The following is a 12,256-nucleotide window of genomic DNA, read 5'->3' on the forward strand; positions in this document are numbered from 1 at the left end:
CCACCATACAAAAGACACCACAAGGCTATTTTCATCCACGTCCGGTTTTTGTGCATCAAGCTAATAACCAGAGTCCAACAACCACACCGTGTGCAGTTGCCTTAGAAGTGGTGCTGGATTAGACTTGCCAAGGCAAGTGCATTAGGTCTCCATGGCAAGGTGTTGGCAGCAGGGGTAGGCTCTGTGAGAGGAGACTGGGAGCTGCCCCTTGGTTTCACCTGGCTCATGACCCATCACTGGCCAAAGCTGAGCCCACAGTTGATGCTTGTGGCATCTCTGTGATAATGAGAAAGGGTAAAAAGTTCTCCACAGCTGACACGCATGTGTGTGTGAGAAAGAGATGGGGGGACACACAACACATGAACGGCAGGCAGGGAGAAGGGAGAGAAACAGCTCTGCATGCACCAAGGTCAGTGATGGAGGAAGTGCTCACAGCCCATCAAAGAGCATGGTGAGGCAGGCTATCCCCCTGCAACCTGGGGAGGACCATGGTGAAGTAAAGATCCACCCGCAGTCCACAGAGGATCTTGCACTGCATCAGGGGGATGGATATTCCCTGGAGGAAGTCCATGGAAAGCCCATGCTGGAGCAGGCTCTGGCAGAAGCTGTAGGGAGAATCCCACTAATAAGCAAGTGTTGTGGCAAAAACTGCTCACTGGGGACCCACACTGGAGCAGCCCATGGAGACAACTCATGTCAGAGCCATTTGTGAAGGATAGTATCCTGCGAGAGGAACTCCACACTGAAGCAGCAGGAAAGCGTGAGGAGGAAAGGGCAGCAGACAGAGCGTTATGAACTGACCACAACTCCCATCATCCCCCCTGTGTCACTCCAGGGGTTGTGGTGGGAAGGAGGTAGAACAGTCAGAGATGAGAGAGTAAAGTTGAGTCTTTAGGAAAAAGGTGAAGTGAGGGGGAGAGGTAAGGTGTTAACTGATTTGTCTTTTCTCTACCATCCTACTCTATTTTTAATTTGCAATAAATTCAACTCCTTTATCACAATTTAAACCTGTTTTTCCCATGACAGCAATCACTAAGGGATCTCCCTGGTTTTATCTTGACCCAGAAACTTCTTCACCTGATTTTCTTCCCCTGTTCAGTTGAGAAGGGGGAGCGAGAAAGTAGCTGGGTAGAGCAGTCTGGCAGCCAGACAGGGTGAATCCACCTGTGGTAGTAGAGTAGGTGCAGAATCCCACCTCCTGTCCTTTTTCTCAAGCACACGTGCAACTACCACTAGAAATAGCATTTGTACTGAAGCTTTCTCATGTGAAATTTTAATATTTTAATATGAATTCTTTAACTATTTTACTTATTATTTATGTATAATCACAGATCAACATCACATAGTGGAAAAAGGCTGCTCATCTGCAAAAGGGAAGATGCTTAGGCTAATGATGTACATATATTCCACACAGATATTTCAGTGGCCTCTCCCTATAAACACTCAAAGCATTTGCTAAACTGACAACAGATGGGAAAGATATACCAGACAATCCTTCCAACACTGCCAAAACTTTTGTTATGTGCAGTCATAGGTTGAAGACAGAAATCACGACTCGAGTCTTCTTGATCGTGAGACAAAACAGCATGTTTTACTGTTTGGAACCTTCTTATATAGTGAGTTTAAAATTCCCAGGTTTAGACAACTGATTGGCCAAGGTTTTAGCACTGCCCAGCTCTTTGATTAGTGATATGTCTGCTTTCTGGATTGAACATGATTGGCTGAGGTCCCTGCTTGAGTTTGAATTTAACTCATCCCTGCCCCATCTGGGGACTTGTTTTACTTCTATGCTGGTTGAGTTTGGGGGTCCGATACAGCCAAATTTATTGGCAGCTATAAGCTAGCTGCCACTGTGACACAAAACCTTTTCAGTTCCTCTCACCCTACCATCTCAAAAGAAAGCTACCAAACTTGAGAGAAAACAAAGAGGGTATGAAGTCAACTTGCACATGGACTATTCCCACTGCTACCTATATTCAAATGGCAGTTCGCACAGCTACTTAAGTTTGAATTAATTCCAAGCTGTGCCCTATAAGTTAACAAGGATCTGATAGTGGGTCCTGGTTTATTTACACAAAGAGCTCAGTATAACCCTGAGAAATACAGATGTCCCTAGATGTAGTATCCATGCGTTAGGCAAAGATACCTACAGAGCTATAGAAAAGCAACTTCAAAGTTATGCTGCTTAAAAACACTCCAGTAACTAACTGCTGCTTCCTTTGTATTGTCCAATGGCCTCTAAAAGGCCTAGTTTTGATTTTAGTCCCTAAAGGAGGACAACTATTGATTCAGGAATGAATGGAAAAAAACTCAGGGGTAACAGAAATGGCTTTGTTTTTCAAATACAATATAACACAGCCATTAAGTTCTAGAAGGCAGCAATGAAACCTCAACTCCAGAAGAGTGAGATTTAAGAAAACAAAAAGGGGTTGTTACTTTACTCCTGTGAATTTCAGGGGAGTGAAAAAAGCAAAAAAAATCCCACAGAAACAGTTAGATTGGAAATGATTACCCTCACAACGAAAAAGAGTATTTTCTTGTGTTGAAGCTGAACTTCCTGTACCTGCTCCCACTCGTCCTGTCAGTGGCCACTGACAAGAGCCTCGCTCCCTCTTCTTAAGATTTCCTTCCCACACTCTCCTTAGCCTTTTTTTCTCTAGGCTGAACAATCCCAGTTCACTCAGCCTCTCTTCATCTAAGTGATGCACTAGACCCTTCATCATCTTTGTGACCTTTGCTGGGTATCCTCTAGTAAGTCCACAACTCTTTTGAATTGGAGAGTCCAGAACTGAACACAGTAAGGGGAACCATCACTTCCTTCAACTTGCTGACAACTCTCTTTGTCGTGAGGATACATTCTTGGCTCATGGTCATTCCCTTGCTCACTGTGACCCCAATATCCTTCTAGGCAAAACCACTTTCCAAACAGTTGCTTCTCAGCAACTGCTATAGGATGTTATTCTTCCTTGATGCACAGGACATTTCCTTGCTGAGCATCACCAGATTCTTTTCAGTCCAGTTCTCCAGCCTGTTCCGAATAGCAGCACGACCATCTGCTCTGGCCATCATTCCTCCTAGTTTTGTACTGTCTGTAAACTTGCTAAGGGTCTACAAACCCTATCCCATCTAGGTTACTAATGACATGACATGACAAGTACTACTCACCCCAAAAGTGACCCGCTATGATATACTGCTAGTGACAGTGGTCTCACACATCTCTGGCATTTCAGTCAGTTTTAAGTCCATCACACTGCTCACTTACCAAGTATGTGCTTCACTTTGTCTGATGACATTATGACAGTGTAAAAAGCCTTTATTAAAGTTAAGATTAAAAACATCCAGTACCTTCCCTTCATCCATCAAGCCAGTCATCTCATCGCAGAAGGCTACAAGGCAGGTTAAGCATGATCAACCAGTATTCCTGAGCTCCTCTTTAAGACCATATCCCCATGGGATTTTTCCAAGCAAGTATCTGAAAAGGTGAAAGCCTGCTCTCCCAAAGCACAGATTTGTGATCATGATTTTTTTGCTTTGCTCCCTCCTCTCAGAACCTTGATCTGAATGCCACCATCTAATAGTCACTGCAGCCAAAGGTGCCCTGTATCTCCACATCAACCAGTTCTTCCTTGTGTGAAAGCGTGAGGTCCAGAACAAGTGCTCTTCCCTAGCTGTTTCCTTGATCAGCTGTCTCAGGACACTGACATCAATGTAGTTCAGAAAATTTCAGGACTGCTTGTGACCTGTTGTGCTGTTCCTTCAGGAGGTTATCAGGGTGGTCCCACAAGGTCCAGGAAATGTGAACACAGGGGTTCCACCATTTTTCTGAAGATGGCCTTATCATGTTTTTATGGACATGTTTTTATGTTGGTCTGCAGCAGATACTTGCCATAATGTTGCCCATGTTACTCTGCTCACTGCTTCTGGCCCATAAGTTCTTGGATGGCTCATCATCAGTTCCTACACAATTCTAAGCACTCTAGCTGCTTCTTCACAAAACAGCAGTGCTCCCTCCTCACCTTCCTGGCCCGCAATTCCTGTATTGTCCTTCCTTAACAGCGTCTACCTATTCCTTCCCATACTACAGCATACCACATGAGCTATCCCACTACGTTGTCATACCAATGAGACCACGGCTGCAAAACTGCACACTAATTCCTCCTGTTTGTTCAATGTGCTGCATGCATTAGTGTACAGGTACTTCAGAAAGACATCTAGTCACGCTGATTTCCCAGAAAGTGTGAGAGCTTTCTTCACAATGCTGTGATGCACACATCCTTACTTACATGCATGTGCTTGAGGTGGACATCTTTCATCCTTGGTTTCTTGAGTATAGGATTACTCCTGTTCACATCACCTCACACTGCTTGCTTGCCAAATCAGTCAACTAATCCCTTCCTTGATCACTGGTCATACTCTCCTTCCCTCATTCCTGCTTACAGCTCTCCTTGTAAGGTTGGCCAGTCTGTTGGCAAAGATGCTTTTTTTTTTTTTTTTTTTTTTTGCTTAGATGGATCCTATCTCTTCCAAGCAGCCCTCAATCCTCACAGAGGTTTCCACGATCATAAAAACTCTCTTGTTTAAAACCAGCTATGGCTGACATGCAGGATCTGTCCACTCCCTTACCCCTCACTGGCAGGAGTAAGAAGACCATGAGGGCTCCATGGCCTTGATTAATACTCCCAGAGCCAGGCAGTCACTCGATTTCCCCAGTAGTACTGTTTGTGCCATTACAGAAAAGCAGCAGAGGGCACATGTTTGAGGGACAGGTAAGCTTTGGTAGTCTTTCCACTATGTCCCAAATGTGACACCCTGACAAGCAGCAAACCACCCTAAGATAACAAAGCAAATACAGCAATCTCAAATCTTAATATACTCCCTCATCACAGCAAAGAATGGTAACATTTAAGGCAATAAAAAAGTTTAAGCATATTCTACAACAAACACTAGGGATCATGTATGAGCAAAAGAACAGTACCTTTCACAGGATGTGTAGAAAGCATTTCCTGGTAGATTTCAAGCTGACGGATAAACCAGCTGTCTTCAGAACAGAAAAATTGCGACGTTTTGATCCCTGTTGTATTCACTTGACCACTTGTAAACAGCAATTAAAAGAAAGCCCAAAACAACCAAACTACTTAACTTAGTAGAACCCTTCTGGCTATTAAGCAGCAAATTTGCCATGGAAGAAAGAAAATATTCTCTCTAGTGAAGAACACAGATACGGCTCCAAGATAAAATGACAGTGGACTTGCCTGGTAGACATCTCCTGCCAAATCTGCTCTCAAACTACAGATAACAACAACAACAAAACTCCAGTACTATACCAAATCCTACCATGAAAATTCAGAAAATAACAGGTTTAAATAATAGGGTGAGAATCCTAGCATACCCCCAGATGAGCAACGGCCATCTTCAGGAGAGCAAAATGCTCTTGAAAAACAACTTCAGCAAGAATTACTCTTGTGGTCTCAGTGAATTCCGGGATATTTCTAAGATATGTCAGTGAATTCCGACAATTTCTAAGACAAAGGACACAAAAAATGTTGCTCCTTTGGAGTGACACTGAAATAGTGCCATTTATTATCTAAGCATTGAGGGAAAATCATTTTCTCTTTTAACAATTTGGGGTGCCACCATAGATCTTCACATAGTACAGACCTAGTATCCAGTGTGCATTTATTGTGCCGGGGAGGGTGGATAAGGGTTTTTTTCCAAACAATCTTTTCCAAACCACAAAACAAAGAGGATTTGGGAAAATGGTGGTAGAATTAATGTTCTTTCACTTCACCTTTCAAGGTGCAGCTAGGATGTACAGGAGGATGTAAGCCAAGAAAGAACTGTGACAGAGCACAGTTTCTTGAGAGAGCCAGTGCTTGAAGAAATTCTGTTTAAAATAACCTTGTTGAAACCGTAACGCCTGCCTGGGTCACATGCTCTCTCTTATGCAGGAACAAGGGAGGTTGTTCCATCCCTTTTCACATTTCAACAGGAAACTCCAGTGACTGTAACACCACCTCAAGGATTGCTGAATGAGCAAACGATTTGCCCAGTCTGTTCCTACTCAAGGGGTCCTCTGAATGATAAAATGACCCAAAATCATCAACAGCATACCTTGGGGCAAAGCCTAAAATAGCGGGTCACAAAGAGTACAAGAGTATAGCAGTTGTAGCCAGAGCCTCATGGCGTGCACCAACTTGGAAGGCGATGCATACTGCAAGCTACCATCGGACACAAGATCCATAATCATATCTCTAGATTCCTCAAGCAGTCTCTCAAGACCCATTAACAATCAAGAACTCCACTGTCACAAGCAGCATCTTGCACATGGTGATTAACCAGTCTCATTGTCAAATAAACTGACAGGCACATTTTTTGCAGGCATTCTCAAGATATTTAGGATCCCCCTAGGAGAGACAGTAGTATTTCCTGAGAGAATGGGTTGAGAAAATTATCAAAGTATACTAACCAGAAACTATGAAGCTCTTTGCAAAGAAAAGCAGATGATGGACACCACAGCATTGCAAAAGAATGATCTGAAATCCCTTGTAAATCAGAAAAATACAACAGGATGTAAAATAAAAAAAAAAACAACAGAAACAAGGAGATTCCTTATGTGCCCCAAAAAAGTCAGGACAGGAAGGCAACTGCACTTATTGGGAAGCTGGCAATGAAGTTTCTAGTCAGACAAGGGAAGGTGAGCTGCACAATACCTTCCTAACTATTAGGAGCTGGCCAGAGGAATCATGAACCGGAATGCAGCTGGTGGCACAACAGCCACGTTTGCAGCTCTCACAGCAATGTGCTAGTTGTGCTTGTGCCCAAGGAACCCAGAGAATGTGCAGTTCCATGGGACAGGCTACACTTAAATGAAAAGTACTCCTGTCAGGAATGGACTCTGAATGCCAAAAGAGGTACGTGCAGCCTGCTCCTCCACCACACCTCAGCATCTTGTGAAGAGCCACAAATAAGTATAGAATGTGACTTCCAAGTGCATTAGCACTGTAACAACAGACTAGCTGACAACAAGTACTTCTCCAGAGAAGATGATGAGGGACCTATAGGTCTAGCTCCAATGGTCTCAATTCTGAGTTGTGCGTGAAGGTAAGTGTATCAGAGGCACCTACAGAACCAAGTGCCAGGAATACAGTTTAAATAGCAATGGACATCATCCTCTGTGGGTACACTTCCTTTGCAGCAGCAATCGCTCACCCGTTTTTTAAGATTCAGGTTGTCTGACCAGGCTGATCTTACCGACTCTCTGGAGAAGTCTGAGCTGAACCCCTACAGACTGACATCTGAAAAAATGGCTATGCTGAGAGTAGGTCTAAGGTACAGTCTGTTGTCTGAAGGCCTAGTCACTTGATGGCACCTCAGACAATCCACTAGAGCGCTATATACGTGAGTTGTTGAGCCCAGAACAATATTGGGTTCCCACTGGCTGTAGTGCTCAGGGTGAGATCAAGTACATCCAAAATTCAGTAGACTACTGCATGCAAGATTTTCGGTCTTGCACATTCTGCAGCTGGAAGGAATGAACCATTCCCTGAGGCTATAAAGCATGTATGTATTGGGGGGTAAATGCTAAGGTGCACACAGGAAATCAGAGTGGATTCACTACTGGACTGTACTAGAGCAGAGCAGGTTCAGCACAAAGCACACTACAACTAAAAGGGCTGTCACAGCATGCACTTTCGTGATAGTAAGCTGAGAAAAGCTTAATATGGAACAGCGTATGGGCTTGAGTCAATACAGCATAGAGTGAACAGGGCTGCTGTGTCCCCTGTTTATAAAGCTACAGTTGAAATATTCATTCCCCATATTCACTGAGGAGAAACTGGCCAAAGTTTGAATGTTTTTATCAAGGTAAAGACTGCAATTTCTGGACACTTATAAGCAGCAAGGGTTGGATACTTATCACCCACCTGGCCTTGTTTCCAGCATTCCCTGAAGATCTTCCAGTTGTTTTTGTTGCTGGGATCATGAAGGCAAAGAAGTCTACCATCACACAGCCAAGAGTGGGAAGTGTGTGGATCCAGCACATTTAATCCCATTACCATTTCCTTCACCTCTCTCTGTGTGTCAGCTAAATTACTAGCTCGTTTTGCAGCATCAGACGTCTTCTTGTTTTCCACCACAGAAGCAATGATATGGTCCAAGAAGTTTGGCAGGCTGGCTTTACCTTTGACCCCCTAGAAGACATAAATAGGGAGGTGAGTTTTGTCTTGCAAGAGTATAAGTATTAATGTATGTCTGCTCTCCTTCAGACTTCAGTCACAAACAACCTTGCGCTCCTAGGAGAACATGCATCAGAAACAAACTGGCTCAGAGACAGACTTGTATCCAAGTAAGAAAAGAAATGGCTATGGCTCTGTTTTACAATGGTAGAAGTTAAAATAACCGACTAAAAGCTACCTAGAAAAATATTATGCAGACATAAAAAAGAAAGCTTTAATGATCTAAATTCAGCTACTTTGATCGTATAAATAGTTCATATTTTTCCTAACTTCATTAATATCCCAACTCTATTTGCCCGTTTTCCTCATCCCATTACCAAGGAAGTGAATTCAACCTTGGGACATGTAAGCTGATGTGAACACTAAGTAAACACTGCTAGAGAGAGGAGAAAGTGCTTCCTATATGTCAATGGAACCACTAGTAGACAGACTCCTCTGGTTCAGATTGCCATGATCCTCAAGGGACATCAAAAACTCAGGGGGTGTTTAAAATTCCTAACAGGTTAGAAACAAAATCTTAAATTATCTTTTAACTTAAAAAAATAAAAAGCCTGTCTATAGGCATTATTTATAGCAAAACACTTCGGATGCTAAATGTATTTAATATATTCAGCAGAAGATGAACACTTATTGGATCTTTATTCACACATTTGGAGGGGTCAGGGGTGTGACAGATTTCTGGTAGCAAAAACCTTCTCATTGAAGTGAAAAAAAAAAAAAAAATAAACCAATCAGCACCACACCCTCCCCCCCCCCAAAAAAAATACTAATCTTCTTAAAAACTAAAGTTCAACAGATAAAAATTTATCATATATAGAGCTATTAATCTAAAACATAATATAATTCATTACTGAATATATTAATTCAGTAAAAAATACTTAAGAATTGTAGAAGAGTCTAGGTCTAGCAGATCTAGAGATCATATGATGTAAATTTCTGTTGAAATTAGGTTTTGTTCCCCTGGGCTGAGTCATACCAAACTTTAACTTTATGGGGAAGGAGATGAATTCACTTCTCAGGGCAGCCTATTCCACTGTTTAAATGTAAAGGGAGAATTTTTTTCTTATATCCAGATAGAATTTCTCCTGAAGCATCTGGTATTGCCCCTTGCCCTGTTAACCATGCATCCTTATGAAAGGAGTACCTCCATATTCCCTACAACCACCTTTTAGATATGGTAAGATTGATCAGATCCCCAATGCATTCTCTTCTCTAGGATGAAGAGAACCAGTTTCTAGAACCTTTCCAAATGCATCGAGCTCTCCAATGCTTTAATCATTCCCTATGGCCCTTCTCTGGATCCCGTGCAATTTTTCACATTCATTCATTTCACTGTCATTCTTCACCTGGGGAAATCAAAACTGGGAACAGTGTTCCAGGTGTAGCCCAACAGGGGCTGAATGAAATAACCACATTTCTTGATGAGCTCCAGCTGTATGCTTCCTGATACAGCCCAGGACTGTTTACCTTTGCAGCTACAGGTGTGCAGTGCTGCCCAAGGTACAGCTTGCTGTCCACCAGGACCCTGGGCTCCTTTAAGAGGCACTGCCCCAGTGGTAGTCTGACTCCACTCTCTACTGCTGCCTGGAATTATATTAGTTTTCTACAGTCCATCTTACCCAAATAAGACTAGCTCACAACATCATCTGCTTTGGATGGTCTTAAAAATGTACCATTACTCTGACTCTCTAGAGGCTGTAAGACAGATAATATGCAGCTTAACTATTAAAGACAATGCTTATTCTTCACAACAGACTATCAGTGGTCTAGAAAGATCAAGATGACTGTCTCCCTGAGCAGCAGTCTTCCTTCTATCAATTTGAGTGACACAACTGTTGTTTCCCAGGTATGTTTTTTTCATTCTATATGAAGCATCGAGACATTCAAGCCAGGAGCTGGACCAGAGTTCTCTATAAGTTCTTTAAATCTAAATTACTAATTTACTAATTAGTAAATTAATAATTTACTAATTACTAAATCACTTAATTAAGATCAGAAGTCAGGAAAGCAAAAACACACATTACACAACAGATCTGATTATATGTGGTGAGAGAATGCACAGAGTTGCCGGGACAGGGATACAAGTTCAGACAGGCTATCTCAAGCCTTGAAGGAACAAGTTGCTTTAAAACAAGTGACCACAGTTTCTTTGCCTGTACTCAGTGATGACAGGCAGAAGTATTCTTGGATTCACTTTCCTGTAGCAGCATCATATTTTCATGTACAGTTCCCTCTACTAAAACCAACCACCATGAACTACTATCAAGGTTCCAGCCAGCCAGCCTGCCTGGCAGAGAGTTGAAAAAAAATCTACTATGAGACAAACCATTTAGTCTTCCTCCCTATTCTATCTGCCTAAGCTTTTGGAGAAAGTAGTCACCAAAAAGAGCTAAGTGTTGATAAATTCCACAGAATCTAACCTTCTCCTTAAACTAAATGCTTCTAACCACTTCAAATAGCATTGATTTGTTCAGGTTTTTTCAAAGTTATTTCTTCTAAAATGGATTAAAGTATCCTTATTCCAGAAAAGGCATTCAGAAATAGCAACTACACCTTAAACTCACAGAATCACAGAACCATAGAATAAGCTGAGTTGGAAGCTACCCATCAGGATCACTGAGTCCAACTCCTGGCCCTGCACAGGGCACACCAAGAATCCCACCCTGTGCCTGAGCACGTTGTCCAAATGTGGTGATACAGCTGTCTGCTGAACATTTTGTCCAGAAGCATACTGAGAGAGACATCATCAAAAACTTACTTCCAGAAAGATTACATCTACTGGCTTTCCTAGATGAATGAGGTGGCCCTGTCATAGGAAATCACGTTCAACAAGTAGGACTTTCACCCACACGAAGCCATGCTGGCAGTGACCGATGACTGCATTGTACCCCAGCTGTTTTCCAGTACTTCCCAGAATAATCTTTTCCATTATTACACTGGACACTTAAGTGAGACTGACACGCCTGTAGTTTCCAGGGTGCTGCTCTTTGCCCTTTTAGAAAATCAGGACAACATTTGCCAGCTTCCAGTCAGCTGGGGCCTCTCCACATTCCCAAGACCACATGAAACTCACTGAGAGAGGCTTTGCGATGACATCTGCAGCTCTCTGGAGGTTCTCAGATTAATCCCATCGGGCCCCACAGATTTGTAGTGAAGCAGCTGGATCTGGAGCAGCAGATCCTGCCCAAGTATATTCCAGCTCAAATGCCTTTCAAGTACAGGTAAGTTTAAAGAACTGGTTTACTCTTAAGTTTTCTGTGGTATGCTCTTACAGTATTTTTCAAGATGTGAAATTTTAAAGTGAGCTTTTGGAGGGATGCTGATTATCAACTAAACAATATAACCCATTTTCTTGGTCTCTTGAAAAAAACAGCCTCTCCTCAGCAGTCGTAAACTAAAACCAAAAATTCACATGAAAGCTCTCTACACATCTGTGGAGTTGTAAGTTTTGGTGAGGTATTACATTTGTTTCAACATTCAACAGTAGAATACTATAAAGACATTTAGATGAAAATTCTTCCCTAGAACAGATATTATTGAAGGAATACAAAATTATTTACCGTAGAAGCTGCAGAAAAGACTGGAGGAAAGGGGATTCCTGTGTCTGACGGGACCTGAGGGAGCTTTCCTGGCCCTGTGTGTAGCAGATCTCTGAGGCTGGAGCCTTCAGCTTTGTTGCTAGATGTCACTGGGCCCAACAAGAGGCTATTAAACAGCTTTGGGGTTAGTGGGGAAACCTTTGTACTGGAGTTGAAGGAATCTAATCCAAAGGGTGAATGGGATTCTTTATTAAGCACTGATCTCAGTGATCCTGATTCTGCAAGATAAATACAAACATTATAGGGAGGGGAGAGAAAAAAATCCCCAAGAGGCAAAGTTAAAATGATCACAAAGTTTTCTGAAATGATTTGCTCTTGCATTAAATAGGGTATTAACAGAATCTTGTGGTAATGGTAAATCATCACTGTAACAGTGAATGAGGAACCTCAATGAGAATCAGAGACATTAGATACTTCACATAT

At 42.3% G+C, this 12,256-nt stretch overlaps 1 protein-coding gene across 3 annotated transcripts in view; it reads right to left on the minus strand.

Annotated features, from left to right (window-relative positions):
- KDM3B (lysine demethylase 3B) overlaps positions 1-12,256 on the minus strand; it is a 48,493-nt gene that overhangs the window by 10,251 nt on the left and 25,986 nt on the right. For all 3 annotated transcript variants that reach the window (XR_004499296.1, XM_033517593.1, XM_015641620.3), the window contains exons 15-16: positions 11,795-12,051; positions 7,923-8,189 (exon numbers count right to left, since the gene is read on the minus strand). Coding sequence is in view for 2 of the 3 variants with exons in the window: in XM_033517593.1 (XP_033373484.1) it covers positions 7,923-8,189; positions 11,795-12,051 (524 nt within the window). In the remaining variant the exon portion in view is untranslated. The remainder of the gene's footprint in view (positions 1-7,922; positions 8,190-11,794; positions 12,052-12,256) is intronic.

This window comes from Parus major, chromosome 13 (assembly GCF_001522545.3).
Source record: "Parus major isolate Abel chromosome 13, Parus_major1.1, whole genome shotgun sequence".
Lineage (NCBI taxonomy): Eukaryota > Metazoa > Chordata > Aves > Passeriformes > Paridae > Parus > Parus major.